Raw genomic sequence first — 20546 nt, forward strand, 5'->3', positions numbered from 1 at the left:
TTTGTTCAAATGGTAAAAACATGGTGAATAAATGTCAGTTTAATACATTTATAAAATCTAACATGGATTCTTTTCAAAGATTATTCTTTAGGCATTTTGCCTTCATTTGACAGTCAGTGAAGAGATAAACAGCAAACAAATGATATGACATGCAACACAGATCGCCTATCCAGCAGTCCAACTATGACTATTACGGTTGTGGTTGAATTTGTGATAACGGATGATGCTAAAGGTTGGAAACAACAACAGCAAACATGACGGCCTCCTTTAGTCCTAAAAAGCAGTCACAGGATGATCTGGATCTGAAGAAATGGGACATTTCTGGTCTAAGACACACGCCCACCGCTGCAGTGCTTTAGTTTTGAGCAAAAGAATGTTTAAACCCAGTTCAGCTCTCAGTGGGGAAGCTACGTAGGGTGGCAAGCACTTAACCAGTGTGTGTGATATAACATGCCTGAGTTCAGATTGTCACAGCAGCAGTCTATAACGGGAGAAAGCACCAAGGCAGCTCAGTGTTATGAACACAACATTGTAGTCGTCAAGTAAAGAAAATATTTGGTTTTAGTTGTTACAAACAAATGTGTCGACATTTAATAGTTTAAAATTCAGATATTGAAATATAATACTGCAGGTGAAATCACTTTACTGTGATTTCTGAGTGTGGTTTGACATGTTCTGCCAAAGGACCAAAGTGTGTCACTCTCACCATGTGACTAAAATGTGCACAGTATGCACAAATATAGTCAGTGACGCTGACACTTTCATATTCTGTCACACTGACACAAAAAGCTAACAACGTTAAAAAATGGCCATCAAGAGTAGACCTTGGCCCTGGCCACAGCTTTTAGTCTGCATTCCACAAACTACTGCACAGAGTGGTTAAGTGTCATTACCAGCTTTATAAAAGGTTGGGACTTACATCAGCGTTTAAGGGCAATCTGCATGCCTCAATAAAACTGTTCTGAAGTTTTATTGGCACTGTTATGAAATGCTTTACTTCCCTGTTCCCTTATTTAAGCATGTTGTTAAAAGCAAAACAGCACTGTTTTATAGGATTAATTTGAGATTAGAAAAAAGATGATTAATAATAATTTTGTTCATTATTCATCTTCTAATAATTGGAAAAAATTACACATTACACATCATCATAAATTGTAATAAATTACTAGTTTGACCCATATAATAGATAAATAGACATGTCACTTAGATTTTTAAGAGACAGCTGTGTACTAATCCCGTGTTTTAAATCTTTGTTGTTGCCTCTTTGTACATGTATTTCCATGATTGTGAATTTCAAGTTGTTTACATATTGTATTTGATTAGTATCAGCTTGTTTTAGTTGAACACAATCAGCTTTGTGAAATGTTAGTGGGAGGAAGCTAAGAGGCAGAGAGACTGCATGCAGCATGCTCTGAGACTGGAGGCATGTACTACACATCTGTTCATGAATAGAGTAGCTGGATGAACACTTGAGTGGCCTGTTTTAAGCCTGACTCCAAATCCCTCGCTTGTTCTGTCTCATTCAGGGCTCTTGATAACTCCTCATAACCGGATGGATGAGATTCATGCCCAGTCGTGTACAAGAGTCTGGTTCCTTGGAATGCAGCACTGCATTTCCGCCTAAGCATGACACACTTCATCTCCTTTCCAATGAGGAAATAACAGAAAAGGGATTATAAGGAGATTCTGTAAAAGACTGAATATAGACCTGCATGCAATTTGATCATGCATCATGTTTAGTCATGGTGCTAGTTCGTCTTGAGCTTTGATTTCTGATTGTGCTAAGAAATAAGTTGAGAAATGTTTTAATGAACAAAGATGACCTCATCAAATCCCTGGATTTCATTAAAAAAAAACACTTGAAATTTTTTGATCTCATTGTTCTAACTCATATCCGCCATCAGTGTGTCTTTTTGTCGAGGCTAGGAGCTAATAGTGTAATTTAGTAGCAGTTCTTCCCCTGTGCTCTCTCCATATTACTCAAACATTTCAAAGCAACAATTAACATAATAGATGTCCTGTGTTGCTCTCTGGGACCCCATTAGTATTGTTTGCAAACATCACAATGAGTTTATGTCATCATTTCTAACATAAGTGTATTCAACAGTATCCTCTTTTCAGGGAACCAGTGAATAATTAGGTTATGCTTTGCTCCCTGCTGGTTACGGCCCATTTCTTTTGAAACAGTGACAAAGGAAAATACACATGCCAGTAATCACAAATGGCCAAAACACACAGAGCAGCATGGTTAGTGATTCTATTGGTTGTAAAATTAAATTTAAAAAAAGATTTCTTAGAAATGTAAACTAATTATTTAGTTTTAATGAAAGTCTGATTAAAATGTCAGAGTCACTTTTCCTCATTTACTGTGAAAACACAACGATGTGTCACACTGTTGTTTATCTCAGTATATGTGTGGTTCTTTGGCAGAAAAACTAAGACGCTCAAACTGTTAATGGTGATACCTTCGTGATAGGTATATTTAAACAATATGCACTGATTTAATTATTTAAAATTGTGAAGAAGCTCCATTACATTTTTGTCCTGGGGAGCAGAATGTCTTACACCTCTGGGCCATACTGGAGCTCCCTCCAGCAAGCAGCCATCCATGAAATGAGAAAATCTATAATGCATTTAATTCTGCTCTCTGTAGATCAAGGCTCTGTCTCGCAATGGCACCACGGGGACCACAAACACTGTCTCCCAACCCTACTGCAATATCCACACATACGGAAGCTGTTACTCACAGTGTCCACTATCTCCCAAACACACACTTACTGTGCACACATGTGCATGAGCCCCATTTCCTGCTTTAAATATGCTCCTCTACCGCTTGTTACACTGTAGCAAGGCAATATCCCTATTTGCTTCTTTGGTGGCTCTTTTCTCCGGAGGCTGGGTGGGGTGTTGGGGTCCTCTGGTGCCCCAGCCCCAAATCTTTTCATCTCAACTCATCAAATATTGTCACTTTGTTGGTTGACCTGTCAGAATATGACACACCAGGAACCCTCCTGTGTCTGTTTTGTTCTCATTCCCAAGTCATCAACTTGAACACCTTACCTCACTGACTGACCTCACTGCCACTTTTTTCCTGATATGGCGTTGCTCTGATTTTAAAATACTGTTCTGTTTTATAACCATGTCGCTCCCTCTCTTTAATAGGCCTTTTAAAAAAATGTAATTTAGATTTAAATCCTGGATATCAAGCTGATGTTTATAGTTATATCTATTTATTTATTAGGTCATTTGGTAACACTTATCACTTATCACTTCATCGTACACTGCTGGACCTGAGTCAAAAGTTTTGTTCTTTTTTTGTGTCAACATGTACAGAGTGACAATAAAATGAACCTTGAACCTTGACCCAAATACTGCCGCTTAGTCAGTGGTTTAGGCATCAGACACCAACGCAGAGGGGCACATTTTGCTAATTATAATACAGCTTTCCTCTTTTTTTAATGCTGCAAAGTGGAAATGTCCCCGCAGGACAGGCAGCAGGGTAAGTGTATAGTGCCAACCCCAGACCTTCGTCTGGGAGTCTGCTGTTTGCTTCCTGAATGAATGTTGAGCCAAACTATGATGTTTTTTATTCGACCTAACCATGTGCTTTTGTTGCACAAAACATAAATGAGGTGTTTTACCAATGTTGGATGCCTATTTTAAAAAAGACTACATACATCTAACGAGCAGAAACTGTACATATCCTGTGAAAATGGAAGTGTATTTTGAAAGGACACAATGCATTTAACAGGCATAAACTGACACCTCGTCCTGGAACGTCAGCAACAGACGCAGGAGGACCCAACGCGTCATAATGTGAAAGGCCACTGACCAAGCAGCGATATTAAATGAGGTAGGATGAGAATGTGTGGTTCAGCAACGGCGTGTCAGTTTACACTTGTTTCATGCATTGTGTCTTTTCATAATATTTTTTTCTGTTTTCACAGGAAATGTACAGTTTCTCCATTTTGTCCCATTTTCTTGGCATTGTTGGGTACCGTTGATTTGCAATTAGAGCAGCTGAGATCTTCATGGTCTTTATTCTGTGAACTCTACTCCAGCAGAGACTAACAAATATTTATGCCAAATTCCTACCTACATTTTCTGGCTCTTTTTAGGTGACAGGTGTAAAAATTGTTCATCCTTAACATTTATCGGTTTCAGAATGATGAAGACCGTTGGTGAACAATACAAATTATGATGTGGGCCGTACAGGAAGGTTTTTTTCCTTAGCGACTATGGTGTTTTTCCCAAATGATGTAAAGATTTTTAGGCATTCTATTATCTAAAATGGCTTGAAAAATAGTGCATATTGCTGCCATAAATGGAAAGAATTAGAGGGAGGGCGCATGCCCCCGGGCCCCTCCAGGTTGTAGCAGAGCCCCAAATGTTACAACATCTGGCTCCGCCCCTGCCGTTCTCTCTGCAATGACGTCAGCACTCTTGGCTAACTGCACAATACCTCTGTTACTTAAGAGATGAATCCCTTTTTCTTAATAATCTAAAGTGGCTGTCCTCCATCATGTCAAGAATAATCACAGGCACACGTGAACAAGCTTGCTGGGAATCTGCATGATACTATCCGTTTATTTTTTTGTTGATTAAAGGGGTGAGGAGTACAAATTGCCTTCACAGTGTTTGAGATATATTAGCTTGATTATTTATTCACTCAGAGAGAGGTGCTTCAAGGTAAAGACTTCTGCTGGGGAGAGATGCACTCACAGTCTTAGTCACAGGCCCTCACGGCAGTCTGGCCTTCAAAATTATTCAAAGCCAAAAGGAGCTGAAAGAGGCAGATTTCTAACAAGATTTCACTGACTTTCAATTTGCTGGATGGTTATCTGGGTTGCATAATGCTACATAGTCATCCAGGGAGTTTGCCACTGATTTATAATGGCTTACACAGGGCTGGCAGCACAGTCAAAACATTATACTGGTCTTGAAGTTATCCTGTGATCATAATTACTGAAATATTAGAAAAAATATCTCAAGTGATCTTGAGCCTATCCATTTCTCCCCTCCCTTAATCAGCAAAGATAATACTGTCCTGGACCAGTAATGGAGCGCTATCTATGAGTACTGAACAGCTGTAAAGTTTGACACTCACCATTCAAAAAATGGTTGTCACCAAAAGCTAAATGGACAGACAAAGTATTACACATGATGCAAGAGATGAGTGTGCCCCTCTATTGTTGTTGACAGTGTTTATGTGTATGTGTCACATTCTCTCTGGGCTACTGCCTCGCTGTTTTTGTTCTCTTGTCCTGTGTGTCATGGTGGCTGGCAGGCAGGCCCTGCCTGATGATGTCAGTATGGCTTAAATAACTAGGCCAATGCCGTGATGGTCGGCTGTGTATCACCACTATGGATCCCTGTCAGTCCTCTCATCATTTATATAGAAACAATGACAGAGAAGAGTGTGAACGGATGTGTAAGAGGAAAACAAAGACAAAGGAAAATAGATAAAAATAGATAAACAGCATCATCATATTTACTCCATTGGATTTCCAATGACTGAGAGTAGATAAGGAGATGAAGGACTGTTGCAACTACTATGAAACTGAGCCAGGTCTGACACACGTATGCTCTGCTCTCTCTAAAAACAGTTGTGGACGTCATTGTCACAGAATTTCATATCTATGGTGTAGTTGTGACAGCCGCTGTCTGAGGAATAAGGTAACGCCTGCACACTCACTCCATGCCACACAAGATTATCTTTGTCTGAAACGATGAATGAACGAATGAATAAAACTGCACTTACATTTATACATAAAGTTTTTAAGGTTTCTAAGGCGCAGCAATTGTTTATATCACTGTCTTCACTGCAATAATTGGTGCAATATTTCTATTTCAATGACAGCAATCCTCTGTGCAATTACTCAATGTGCAATAATCTTCCAACTCTTGAATGTAGACCATATTTTATATTGATACATATTGTATATACTGTAAATATTCTTATTGTTATTCTTGCTTAGGTATATCTTGTTGCTCATTGTTGTATCTTTGCACACATTTATTTTTTTGAACTTGCATATCAGTTTTATACATTGCATTGTAGTATAAGGCACAGTTTTACAATTTACACACTACACTCAGCAAATTATACATATTATATTTTACATAGTTACAGATTAGTGCTTATTGTATATTACTGTATTTTCTTACATTTATATTTTTACACACATACTCTGCATATTTTCATTCTTTATTTTGAATATTTAAAAATGTCCATACTGTGCTAATTGTTTACTCTCACTGTATTTCTATTTCTATTTTATATTTTATATATACTTGTGTGCTTGTACTTATTTCTACTTGCTATAATTCTCTGTGCTGGCGTCAGAGCGACTGTAACGAACCACAATTTCCCCTGGGATCGATAAAGTATTTATGATTCTGATGATGCACATTATTAGGCTGATGAGCTCTATAGTGGCAGGTGTGGTTAACCATCTAAACCACTCAGGATGGTTAAACAACTGACAATCAACAATTAAATAAATTACACAGAAAAAGTGCATAGGAAGAGAACAACAGTGACGTCAAGGATGTACTGCAAATATCAAATTTATCTCTAACTGATAAAACATTATACCAAGACTCTTCATATCAAATTTCATCTTTGTATTAAATTACTACACATTACTATTATATTAATATTGCTCATCAGTCTATATTACCATGTTCAAAGTTATATTAAATTAAGGTGAAGGTAGAACAAAAGTAATCTCCAATACATATAAAAAGACACATAATAAACAGATCAAATTGTAACAAAGGAAAAAAGGGCATGCCATCACAGCTGCGGTTTCCCAAAACACTGGGAAAATCATTATTTCAGCAGCCCAAAAGACACCTTCAAAGTGCTTGTTTTGTTTGATTAACAGTCCAAAAGCTATAATGCAAAACAAGAAAAATCATTGTATAGAGATGCTGGAGCCACTGTGTTTGGCATTTTGCCTGAGAAATTCTCTGATTGTTTATCAAACATTAGCTGAAAACTAAGTTCTGTCAACTGATTAACCTTTACACCTTTCAGTTTTACGTACCTCGATACTGAAGCATGAATGGATTACTGAACAGGCCTAACGGGAACAGGTCCCAGGGCAAAAACTGTCAGGGGCCCCCTCTGGCCTTCACCTGCAAAACGAAACACAAAATAATTTCAATTCCATGTAAGCTGGAAAGAGATATTGGTTTTTGATTATGCATTACTTCATATGCATCACAAACACAACAATTTGGGAACTGCTTGTTATTTAAGCGAGGGGAGGGGTGGTGCAAAACAGAGGAGGTACTTCAAATAACACTGGGGAAGGGTCATTCAACTTTAAATAGTTAGATTTTGTATTTATTTAAATACCCTCAGAACCCCCAAACCCATAAGTAGGTTTTAAGGTCACGTTTTCTTTAATAATCATCAAAACCATACCATATAACTGTGAAATATGATTATTAATGGTGACAGGAGGGTCGTGCATGTTCTCTCAGTCACTCATGGAGGCTCAAGAAAAAAATATCTACAGTGAAATCACACCCCAACTACTCCCCAACTCTGATAAATAAAGTACAGTCCCAGATGGAACTGCAAAAAGACACAAATTAACTACAAAAGAGGTGTATAATGATTGCAATGAAATGCAAAACAACAACAACTTTGCAGGCACATCCACACATCCACACATCCGTGATGAATCTGCCCTTGTAGCCACCGAAAGATGTAAACTGGTAAATAATGTCAGTTTAATCATTTTAACTCCATGTAGGAAATACATCTTATGCACTGTTACACATGCATGATAAACACAACAATTTCATGCAAACTCATTAGACTTGCACGGAAAGAAAAGAAGACCTTTCTTAAGAAAGCAGGAAGCCTGGAGCCATTACTGGAGTATTTGCTGCTGTTGGAGTATGGTTGCTCCCTGATGCATTTCAGCGTTTGATTTTTTTTTTTTATGTCTACATTTTTCTCTCATTCGGTAACTTATTTCAGTCACTGACAAAAATACTACCCCACCAGTTTTGTTTTTTACCCCAGATCCTACATTTATGATCAATGAACTCAAATCGCCAACAGAGGGGTGCTCTACAAGCTGGCGCGCTGTAAACATAGAAAGGCAACACTAGATCAGCTGTACAATTCCCCAGAAAGAAGCATGGTTAATCATCAGTGGTGGAAGAAGTATTCAGATTATTTACTTAAACTGAAATACTAATACCTCAAAGTAAAAATACTCTGTTGCAAGTAAAAGTCCTGCATTGTAAATGTTATTTAAGGAAAAGTAAGTATAATCAGGAACATTTACTTAGAGTATTAAAAGTAAAGGGCCCTGTGCAGAGAAATCTTTATTAAAAAAAGAAAAGAAAAAAAGAACAAAGAGGGAACAAAAACAACACACCCTTCAAAACTCAAAATTATAAAAAGAAGAAAAAAACACAATTATTAAATATATATATGAATAATAATGATAATAATATTTATGAATACATATATAGACAATTTATTTTCTACCAATAAATAATTTCAACTGTAATTGTACAAACTATTTGGTAATTCAATACATAACAGAAGTGTTAAGTGTAATGTGAGGAAACGGTTAACTGAAAACCAGCAATGTCAGCATTGATTTTAGGCTAATTTGACCTCATTTAAAAATGAATATACTTATACTGCGCCTGCATCATCTGCTATTTGGATTTTATCTCCTCATATTGTTAAATCGTGTTGCGTATTTTTGACTTGTACATGTTTAACTATATTGTGTGCCTTTATATCTAAATGTTGTTTGTCTCAACCATTGCACAGACTGTATTTTTATTATTATTATTATTATTATTATTATTATTATTATTATTATTATTATTATTATTATTATTATTATTATTTTAGGATGCCTCTTAACATCAGGCAAGGGACTACCAATGAGAATAAGCTCCCAGCTAACTCTGGTGCATTTACATTTGTTTAAATATGGATTAATGTACATTTTCCCCTTTTTAAATAAATAAATTGTAAATCAAAAATAGATACTACGGCGTAATTACCTTTTACCTTACCTTTTTGAATGAAAAAAATAAGCCCAGTGAAGCACTCAGTGAAATTAGCAGGCTGTGTTTCCATTCTAGATGACATATTTCTATGGCCATTCAGTCGTGCCTGGATAACGTCGGGAACGCGCATGTCAGGTTCGCTGCAGAGATCCCACTGCCTCGGCTCTCACGATTAATCGTAGGGATGGTGTTGACAGCGAGAGGCGACGGGCGGCCCGTTTTACACGTCTAAATAGATGACAGGGCCAGGTGAAAATACATTTATACGGGTCGATCACACATCCACCGCAACCTTTCCCGGTTTGCGGTGGGAGACGACGCTGCCAGGCCGAGGACAACGTTAACGTTACTGATGGAATCCCCAGTCGTTGCTAGATGGAGAAACCGAAAGGGTGGACTCGTTATTAATAATTAAAAAAACGACCCATCTGCTGCTAAAATATAAGGAAAATGCATCTGCATCAGGTGCTGACGGGAGCTGTAAACCCTGGAGACTGCTGCTACTCGGTGGGAAGCGTGAATGACATCCCGTTCACGGTGAGGTTTTATTTTGATATTATTTGCTCGAGATGACACCCATTGAGGCTAACGGCGGACTAGCTAGCTATAGCTAGCTCGCGTTATATTGGCTGTAAACGGGCTGGCTAGCGAGCTAAAGCACTGGCTAGCCCGGTGTTGAGCTACTGCCGCACCGAGAGATTCACAAATAGTGAGACTACTCGGGGCATCCTGATCACAAGCCCCTCTTTCATTTACCCTGACAGTCAGTCCGACATTGACAAGCTAACTCCCTCAAGCCGATTCTCAACGGTAACGTCTGCATTCATCCTTTGAGGGTAACGTTATATTATTTATTGCTCCGAGACAGATAGCCACTCAAATGACCTTTAGCTGCATCTCGTTACATTAGAATTACAGCCAGGGAATCCCTTTGCGCAGCCATAACATTAATGGCAAATATTTGCAATGGGACACGCACCGATGAAATTTCGCAGTGCACACTTTGGGTGATAATGGCTTGACAGAATTGCGCAATGCCACGTAATAAAAGGCTGTGTTTAGTTTGCTTGCAGAACTAGCTAAGCTTGCTACCATTTGGCGTTAAATCCTCCTCACGGATCATTAGCTCGCTGTCATCCTAGCATCAGCTGCGCCAGCCATGACGTACACAGCCATATATGGATACATGAGATAGACGGCTGAGTGGCACTGTTGTGGTGTTGGGGATAACATATTCAGAAACGTGCAGCCATCTGTCATCATTTTAGGTTTTCTGAAATAGAGCACGATTTTATTTGCTGACAGTTTTGTATTATGTATTTGTACCAGTGCTGAAGGAAGTATTTAGTTCCTTGACTTAAATAAAAGTAGTGATGCCACGATGTGAAAACACTCATTTCACTCTTTTAAAAGTTAAAGTCCTGCATTAAAAATGTTACTTGAGTAATAAAATATAATCAGGAAGTTGAACTAAAAATACAAAAACTAAAAGCACCCAAATCAGAAAAGTCTAAAACAAAACAACAACAAAAAACTAAAAACATTACCCTAAAAAAGAAAAAAAGTATTTATAAAAAACGAAAAAAAAAAAACAAAACAAGAAAATGACTAACTAAGTTAGTTAAAATAATTGTAGGTACCCAGTAATGGGGGGGGGGGGGGGGGGGGGAACATTTACTTATTTTAAATAATTACAATAATAATTTAATAAATAATTGCCCCAAAAAAAGAACATGACTGAAGTATTTTTTTTTAAAAAATAGTACCCAGTTTGGAAAAAATAAAAGATAAAATCCAAAGAAGTAAAAGTATAAAGTTGGATGAAAAGAAATGACTCAAGTGAATTACAAGTACCTGAAATTTGTACTTAGGTATAGTATCTTAGTAAATGTATTTAGTTACATTCCACCACTGATTTGTACATATGCTTATCAAACACTATACCTTGAACTAAATTGTATGTCTGTTATTTATTGACCTGTTTGGGTTATTCTTTGACTCTGAGGTTTGGCATCTTCCCAGCATTTGTCTTTCTGCCTCAAGAAGACAGAACTGAGAAGCCAACTCATCAATTTGTTTCCAGCCTACAGAGGTTTTCAGATAAAATGTCAAATACAGCTGCTGTTATGAACAGTGACACCCAGCTCACTAATGGTACAAACTACAAACTAACACAAAGATTAAAATAATCAGCACAAATCACCACGTTCTGACCAGACACATTTTAAACACTGTCCTAAAGTTACATTTGCATTTTGGAACATAAAACAGCAAACTTAACTGCAAACTAAAAACTACTCAGTCCGTTTCTAGGCATGATGGGAAATGTGGGCATCTCGACAATATTTACAGGCTAAGTGATTGTGACTGCAGTGAAAACAGTGTTTTTAAAAGGCTGAACACCATCAAATATAGACTGAAGCAGAACATTTTGGTAGATAACAACATGTTATGAATTTTGGAACTGATGACACCTCTATCTTTTATCACTGATTTTGACTTTTGGACTTTACCGTGCACAAATGATGTTAAAGCACACCCACTTGTGTAATATTGCTTAGACTCTTTTGGGATGATAATGTAGTGCAAAGTAATTCATAAGCCAAACTAATGTATGAATGAATGTAGAAGAAAGCAAAGCTGCAGCACCCTAAGAAGCACTTGTATTAAGAGCAGGATATGAATGATGATGACTTTTTTGATATAGCTAATCGCGGCCTCTAAATAATTTCGAAATAGCCGCCCACAGACGCCTTGGTAGTCATGATCGACTCATCATGGTTTGTACTCACTGTTTATTTGATGATCGGGGCGCTTCAGGTGATGTTAGAGTCGATTGCTTTGCAGGATGTGTGGAGAGTTGCAGGGTGAAGCTAAACTTATTTGTCCAAGTGTCGCATCAAAATCCAAAAACCTCAAACAAACATTCGCCATAATAAAGAGGCCTTTACAAAAAAAACACAAAGTTCAAATCAATAGGGCAATAAACGAATGAGTCAAACTAGCCTAAGAGTAATCCAGACACACACTGCAGTTTGAGACTCTCCTCCTGGCACTGGTGACTGATTTAAGCACACCTGCCTTTAATCAGAGGATCCTGAGTTGACAGGTCAGGTGATGCATTTAAGTGACTCAAAAAAAAATAGGAAAATATACAGGCTTGCTAGAAATGGCTCTAACATTAGCTGGATGATTTTTCACAAGATCAAACTGCTTAAAAGCTGTAAATATGTAAGACAGATATACATTCTTTAGATTAGTATTTACTTGAAGTTTTGGGTTTATTGTCCACAAGGACTGAAAGGCAAGAAAATATGCTTCCAATTTCTCATTACATGATGGAAATCAGATGTGAGAGCCTCTCAGATAAAGATGGAAACACACACATCATTCGTTTTGTCGTGTTGATGACTGCGTAGGTTGTAGCTGCCTTGTTAGTCACTAGGACCAGATTCATGTAGTTTTTATGAACGTGTTCATATCAAAAGTAATGTGAATGCATTAGTAAAATTGTGCCGATGCAGGCTCACAGTACATCATTGAGCAGCTATGTTTCATGCCACCATTCCCTCATGCTGAGAACACTTTGAGTCTGTCTAATGGCTGCCAAATCTGGGCTTGGTCTGTTCCTGCTGCCTATTAGCAAAGTGCTGTTTTTTGTAGATGTTTTATTTCCAGAAATGCAGACACTCTCTCGTCACTCCTTTCTGATCCCATCATTTCCTGACATTGTAGTGCCGCAGTTCATTGTTCTGTTCATTTCAACTACAGAGAGAGGTTGTCCCCGTTCTCCCCTCACACTGACCCCAGATCAAGGCTGTTTGAATGTAAACAGGCGAGCTGCGCACCTCGGGTCATATCTGCTCAACAACACAGGACAGAGTCGGTCGTGAAGCTAAAGCCTTGCACGTTGCCACGGGGCCCCCGGTTTCTATGCTTGGTGTTTTTCTTCCTGCGTCTGAGAGGGTATTTGAAGAACACTAGACATCATGTCCAATGCAGTTACACTCACAGTGACCCCCAGGGCTCATAGGCCAGACCCTGACACACACAAGCACACACACACACACACACACACACACGGACACAACCTACAGCAGTGATGAAGCAAGCATGAAGCTAGAACTTAATTGAATGTGCAGTCATTCCCTTTTCCATGCTGTTTCTGTGCTCCTGCATGCCCTCTGAATGTTGAATGCTCCACTATCTGCATAGACATATTGATACAATAGAAAAAACTTATTTTAGATGCATTTTGAATGATGGACAGTAAAACACAGGTGCCCTGTTGTTTCCTGTCGCGTGGGCCAGTGGATGGTGGTGGATATTTTAAGATTAGTACCCATCGTAGTGAGAACGATGATTGTATTTAAAGGAACAAAATGTAAGTAAGAAGTGATCTGTTTATTATGTAGGCAAAAGAAAAATGGCCTTTTTTATAACAATCAAAGTAATGTTGGTTTGTTATCAGCACGTCATTACATAAATTGCTATTTCAAATTTTCCATTGCTCTAAATTGTTTGAGTGTGTTAAATAACAAGTGTGACAGAGCAAATAATCATTTTTGTGTATCAAGTGTGAATTTGTTGATTCCATTGTGATAGATAAACACTGGAGACTAGATGATAATGTGCTCTTGAGAGGTTATCAATACATGTGTATAAAGACTATTTTGGAGTCTCTTAAAGTGCGTTTTGATCTGTGGTTGATGCTGCAAATGTACATACAAACCACCAAGTGGGTTTGATATGCAGAGCTGCAGATGTGTGAGCTGCTAAAAATAGAGGACTAGTGTAAACTTCAAAGTGCAGAGAGAGAGAGAGAGCGTACACGCCCCCGTCAAGGCTCCATATTCCTCTAAATTTTGTTATTTCGTTAATGTAGAATATTAATTCTGCATCTGGATCTTGTTTTACATCAGAATACAGATATCGTCATTTAATGTAAGACGATGATGAGGACTGGCTGAAGGCGGACGGGATTTTCTTAGATTACTTATATCCCGTCTGGGGCGTTTTAAGATTCTGTTAATCATGCAAGTAAAGTTGAATTATGAAATCTGACTAATGACCTTTGGCTCAAAAATTCAATCTTTTACTTTTGTAAAATATAAATGGAAAATGCTACCAAATTTGTACCGGATTGCTAGGGGTAGATATTGAATGTGTCTTCTAAATATGGTTGCAATCGCTCAATGCATTCAGTTTACAGAGTGATGGCATGTTATGTCAAATGGGCTGTGCACACAGGATTTTGGCCGCCATGTACAGAGCTGTGCTTGGGCATATCTAGACATGGAAAACTAACCTTTTTTTCAAGGTCATCAATTATTTAAAAAACTCTAAATAACAGAAAACCCGGCAGAAAAGGGAGTGGCCTACACCAAACCACCAACTGAGGCAAAGAAAATTGCTTATGTGTCATGCAATTTAAGATTTTTTTTTTTTGAGTTTGCATTTATTATTATATATAGGACAGCTTAATCACCAAGGGGGTAAAGAGAGGGGATGACTTGCAGTAAAGGGCCACAGGCTGGAGTTAAAAATGCGGCCACTGTGGCAAGGACACAGCTTCTGTACATGGGGTGCCTGCTCTACCAGATGAGCTACTTGAGTAGCATTATAAGCCAGAAAGTAATATATGCATTATAGATAATGACATGGTAGAGTTGTTTGCTCCAGATCCAAGCCAAAAACCTTTCCTTAGCCTATGGTGTAATTGTCCACAATATTAAATAAAAATCTGCTTGGCAGTTCTTTTTTTTTATATTGTGCTGACCATCAACAGACAAACAAACACAACATTATCACCCTTGCCTGTGTTTCCACATCCATTGAGTTGCTTTACATGCAGCCAGCTGGATACATTGATTAAGTAAGATATGTTACGACCAACAGGCAGAATGGAGACGGATCGAAGCCGTACTTGGTGTAGTTTGGCTTTTAATGCCCACTGCTTCACTGCAGTCATGCTGCAGAGAATAACAAGGCTCATATGATACGACTATAGACAGTGGGATCAAAGTACAGGTTTGTGCTTTGCCTGGAATAATGCCTTAACATAGATTGACAGAGACAAGGCTACTACAGGTCAGAAAAGATCAATCCATGTTTTTTTTTCAAATATTTACAGTCAAAGCTTTTGACTCCAGTTTAAAGCCAGCTAGCCTGCACAAACATGGAAATGGTGCACGAGGTAGCAGCTGTGGTTTTAGAACACGTATGCATGATTGCGTAAGGCATTGGAATGAGGGGCATTGGGTGGAAATGCAGAAGTGAAATCTCACTCTTCCTCTTATCTACTTTCATTTTCACTGCACATGCTTGTAGAAAAAACTAAAATACATTTACCCTGAAAAGCATCTGGATCCCCACCTCAAGGTGGTTGCCATTATTCAAATAGCAATTAAAGGTTCAGTATGCAATCCTAAAGAAAGATAGTTTTCCCGGGGTTGATGGTCAGACTGAACCACCAACCCAAAGTGTTGGTATTTGACGACCTGGGAATGAGACCCAGCACCTAGCTATCTTTCTCCAAAATGACATACTATACCGTTGTGTAATATGTCAAATGCTCTTAACTGGCAAGATGTGAGTAGATTTCTGTAGATGTCATCAATAAACATGGCATGTGGATGATCGTGCTGTCTTCTAATAGACTAGAAAGAGCGATTGCTGACTGACCTTATTGAAGCATGATACAGGGGTTTCCCAAAGCAACCAGCATAGATCTATGAGTCAGTGAGGCATGACAGTAAAAAACAGACCATATCATGTTGATAACCTTTTTTCTCACACACTATATCTCTATCTGCCTTGAAAATGCAGCATTAGGACATCTGTAACCCCTTGAACATCTTCACAGTAATAGTATGCTCCCAAAAGGACAAGGCAGAAAAGCAATTCAAGCAAAAGGTCACATGACTCCACTGGACAGTAGTTAAATAAATATAGGTCACCTTCTAAAAAAACAATAGTTACGCTGCAATTTCTTTCCACCTGATGCAAGTGCTTTGTCAATAATGTGTTTAAGAAAAGGAAACATTTATCCAAAGACAGCAACATTCTTGATATAAGCAGCTTATATGACTGACAGGAAGGAAACCTTGCTGCTGCTTCAGCAGATTTATGAGTAACGGATTCTTGGGTGTACATTCGTAGATAGAATCAATGGCCTCTAAATGTCTGTTGCTGAATCAAAAAAAATATCCTGGCAACTAGACACACATTAAATAGATCAGAAACGACATCCAGCAGGCCTTCATGTCTTCATATTATTTTTTTGAAGGATCTTCGATTGAAATAAATGCTTTGTTGACTCGTACTCATGAGGTTTCTGCCTTCTTAGTTGACTTACTTGAAAGATCTGTCACACTGTTTCTCTAAAATTGTTGCCCGTCAGTAGATAAACACAGTGAGAAAGACAGAGCGAGTGTTTATTGGAGACCACAGCGTGCCATTATTGTGATGCCTGAGATAGAAGGTATGCTTATCTAATAATGGCTGCTGAGTGTCTCATTCCTTTTTGAAACAGCCCAAAACAAACATTAAAAACAAGAAATCTATTAACAGACTGATTATGTGTTAGTCGATGAAGACACTGATTACATTTTAGTCCTGTTTGTCTTCCATCTGTATAAATCAAGCTGTGTCATTAGCTGTGTTTCCATGCACCTCTGCACCAAGGGGTATCTTAAATTTGCACATGAAAACACCTGAGTGGGAATGAAAACAAAACTTTTTATATATTGTTTATATATTTATATATTTTATATATTATATATTATATACTTTTTATATATTGCAAATTTGTATGTTTGGGTCTCTAATGGCAAGGAAGAGGCAGAGAGATAAATCTTAAACTGGGAAGTACTCTTGAGGTCGCAATTGCAGATTATTTTATTCTGATAATTACAGTTAAGCAGGTAGGAGGTCTCTAACCTTGCGACTAACCCAACTAACCCAAACAGAAATAACCTACACTATCCCACAACCAAACAACAATAATTCAACAGAACCACATCCAACACCAACACAAAACAATGCATTATAGGCATCGCCTGGGGGACCCAAACACACTCTAAAATACAGTCTTCTTCAGCATGCTGGGTAAACACCACCCACATATCCTCAACACATCGCAATTTATGGATTAAGAAAGTATTTACACTTAGACGAGGTGGAAAACTTGGTGTATCAAAGACAAATGTGACGAAATGCAATGAAAACAAGATTCAGCAAATAAATGATGACGTAGTCTCATGACGTCATTTGTACAGACCATTGCAAGCTCTCCTTGCTGTCTCTTGATGGCGTTTAACACGCTTATGCACACAGGGCTGTGTGTCTGTTACAATACTTGTTTAAAACTCTATTTCCATAGTCCAGTTTGCTCTCTGCATTGTTCTCCTTCATCTGAGGTTTGACCCGCACTCTTCTTCTGCAGTAGTTTAATGGCACCTGATTGGGGAATTGGTGCCACATGCTGCTTATCTTGATGAACCAACTCCCAATATTTGCATAGCAGTAGTGGATGAAAAACCACCTGATATTTGCATTTTCTTTTGCCAATCATCTGAAAATGTAGTTAAAATTTGTGCTACATTTTGATGTAAACCCAACTAAGGTTTACCATGAGGCCATGATGTATTTATGCTGCTACCACTAACCAATCATCCTAGTTTGTATTGTCATCCATCGGTGCCTTGTGCTGTTTGCATGTGGATTTGGTGATGTTGAAAGAAATACAGGACACACACAAGCCAAAACCAAAAGGACAAAGCAGTGATGACGGGTCATCCTGTTCCCAGCAGTTACACACTCATGCTTACAGTACCAGCCCGGCTCAAGGTCCTACCAGCTCTAAATTACCTTCCCACAAAGAGTAGAATGGACTCACACATAATCGTTTGTGTGTGCGGGTGTTGTGTATGGCATGTGTGTGTGTGTTAGACCGAAGTACAGTGCAGTCCTAGACAGCGCGTGACGGTGACCGCTTTTAATTCCAGCTGTAATGTGCAGGAGCAAATGCCGCAGTAATAGTAAAGCACAGAGCACACCTCCCTTACATCTGTCTACCTGTTTCACATATAATGTTATAGTATGTGAGGAATAATCCTATCTGACAATCTTCACGATACCTTCATCCTCAGCTGTCACTTTATATTACACCACTGGCTGTAATGTTGTCCCGCTGTGTGACCCAGTGGTTCCCAGCCGCTCCTCCTGTTCTCCTGAATAATGAAAGACACAAGCCGTCATCCTGACTGTACTGTTGCTTCGAGGCCGGCTTGCCTGTCTCACAGGTGCTGCTGCCATTGCTGCCATTCCACACATGGTTGCCAACTGCCAGCAAACACCACTGTATCATCTTACCTTGCTGCCCAAATTCCAAACACAGGTTTACCCATCAAGCGTGGGTAATTAGTATGTGCTGTTTTTCTACTTATTGCCTGAGCTGTCATTTTATTTTTAATGCAGTGGATCTGTGAAACGGCAACTTATGTTAGTTTTGCTGTTATGTGTTTTTACAACCTGCAAATGCTGTGGTGGAGGTTTAAGATAACCGCCATGCAGCGCTAATCCTGTTGTAATATCTCCCTGCTAATGCAATATTCATGGTAATGCCAGTGAGTGCTATGATGGTCTGCTTTCAGTCATTTATATATAGTTCTATTATTTATTCAATTTAAATGTATTTATATGAAAACTCAAAGTGGTAAACATACTGGATGTAGCTGTAAAACTTTAAAATATATGAAATATTAAAGGGATAGTTTGGATCTTTTGATATGAAGTTATATAAGGTTTTTATCTGTAGTCTGTGTATGACATACAGAAGATGTCGGTCTGCATGTCTGCATGGCAGAAGTACCGCCATGGAAACTAAGCGATGTACTGCTGTGGCTAAAGCCACTGAAAAAAATAATCCCACTTAAAATATTCATAAACAGTTTAAGTGTATACTCTATTGAGAATATTTTCATTGCTATACCTTGCCGCAGACGGGCCTTTCCGGCAAGGTTGACAACTTCAGTTCCCCATCTCTGCTCTCATTAAAGCTGCAAGACTCCAATAACAAAAAGAGTAATTTTAGCTGGCTGAACACAGGAGCTGCTGCTCTACCACTGCCTCGATCAGTTAGGCTGTTTATGTTATTGTGTGACTTTGGTAAATCCAAACCAACCCTTAGGATCACCAAAGCCGCACAATAACACAAACAAACTAACGGATTGATGCAGCAGTAGACCAGCAGCTCCTGTGTTCAGTGGTGTTAAATTACTGGCTTTGAAGAGAGCAACAAAATGGCTTCAGTTCTCTGTTTTTCCCTGACACTGATTATGTATTTCATACAACCCCACGTTGAAAGATCCAAACTACTCCTTTATGGTAATATAAGAAAGGGGCTCAGTGACCAACTCTCTCATTTTACTGCTAAACAGTACACTAAAATATGTTTCTGAAAACATTTAAGCTGAGAAATAGACAATGCCGTAACAAAAAATTCATATGTGATCAGCGCTGTTAGACAGTTTGACCAAAATTCACTAGCTGTGATCAACATGATTGACAGCTGCTTTAGAGACTCCTTGGCTCTGATTTTCATTCACATGAGGAATGCTATTAGAAGCGCTACATGGCATTTAGTGCTGTTTAAATATAGAGACATTTTCAGCAACTACATTTTTAAAGCATTAATGCATTTCGCTGTGATATTTACAATTTTAAAGTCTCAGCGATTTGACTGTTTCATTAGTTTATGGTGGCTTGATCTGATTTGGTTCCTCTTCCATTTCTTTTCCAGGCCTATGGTTCAGGTTGTGATGTAGTGATCTTGGCCAGTGACTTTGACTGTGTGCAGATTATCCCGGGAGCTCAAAATGGAAACATACAGGTGGGCTGTGTGGAGTGCTCCCACCAGCTTGGCAGGGTAAGTGTTGACTGCACACTGAGACACACTCCCACACGCAGTTTTTCCATGCAGCCAGAAGACATTATCAATTACGCTTAGCAAAAAGAAGAACATTTAGCCCTGCGTTTGCTCCCGTCTTGTATTGCCCATGCTCTCCCCTCCTTGCTCTCCTGCACCGCTCCCCATCTTCCCCTCTCCTGTGGGAATGGCTGTGCTGAAGCACTGATGGGGTGAGTAATGTTGTGATGATGAACACAGCTCTTTATTTTTAGATTGCTGCATCCTACGGAAACACAGTCTGCATCTTTGAACCTCTTTCTACCAACCCAAACAAACGCCACAAGGTGAGCATGAATGTCTGTATTTAAGACATAAATAGTGGTTTCAAATCAATACCTAGTGAGCTTAGTCACACTTGCTTGCTAATAACATCGCATGGTGTGTCACTCTCCTATCACTAACAGCAGCTTAACTATCAGTGGCAAAAGACAGGACAGTTCTTCCTTGACGCCATCACCTACAACCTGGCCTGGGACCCACAAGGTATGCCGATGCTTTCTGTGTTTAACAGATTCGC

The 20546-nt window shown here is 38.8% G+C and overlaps 1 protein-coding gene and 1 long non-coding RNA gene across 11 annotated transcripts in view; one reads left to right on the top strand and one right to left on the bottom strand.

Annotated features, from left to right (window-relative positions):
• Positions 1-14102, bottom strand: part of LOC148190374 (uncharacterized) — an 82545-nt gene extending 68443 nt beyond the window's left edge. For both annotated transcript variants that reach the window (XR_015776217.1, XR_015776218.1), the window contains exons 1-2: positions 11850-14102; positions 7053-7143 (exon numbers count right to left, since the gene is read on the bottom strand). This is a non-coding gene — a long non-coding RNA (uncharacterized LOC148190374). The remainder of the gene's footprint in view (positions 1-7052; positions 7144-11849) is intronic.
• Positions 9196-20546, top strand: part of dmxl2 (Dmx-like 2) — a 53561-nt gene continuing 42210 nt past the window's right edge. For 5 of the 9 annotated variants that reach the window (XM_088075626.1, XM_042492138.2, XM_088075596.1 and 2 more), the window contains exons 1-4: positions 9196-9594; positions 19862-19987; positions 20242-20313; positions 20434-20512. In XM_088075626.1, coding sequence (XP_087931752.1) covers positions 9508-9594; positions 19862-19987; positions 20242-20313; positions 20434-20512 — 364 coding nt within the window. In that variant the 5' untranslated portion in view covers positions 9196-9507. The remainder of the gene's footprint in view (positions 9595-19861; positions 19988-20241; positions 20314-20433; positions 20513-20546) is intronic. The other 4 variants (XM_042492165.2, XM_042492174.2, XM_042492181.2 and 1 more) reach the window with 2 other exon arrangements.

Source organism: Plectropomus leopardus, chromosome 1 (genome assembly GCF_026936395.1).
Source record: "Plectropomus leopardus strain MGB_pleo_1.0 chromosome 1, ASM2693639v1, whole genome shotgun sequence".
NCBI classification, from domain to species: domain Eukaryota; kingdom Metazoa; phylum Chordata; class Actinopteri; order Perciformes; family Serranidae; genus Plectropomus; species Plectropomus leopardus.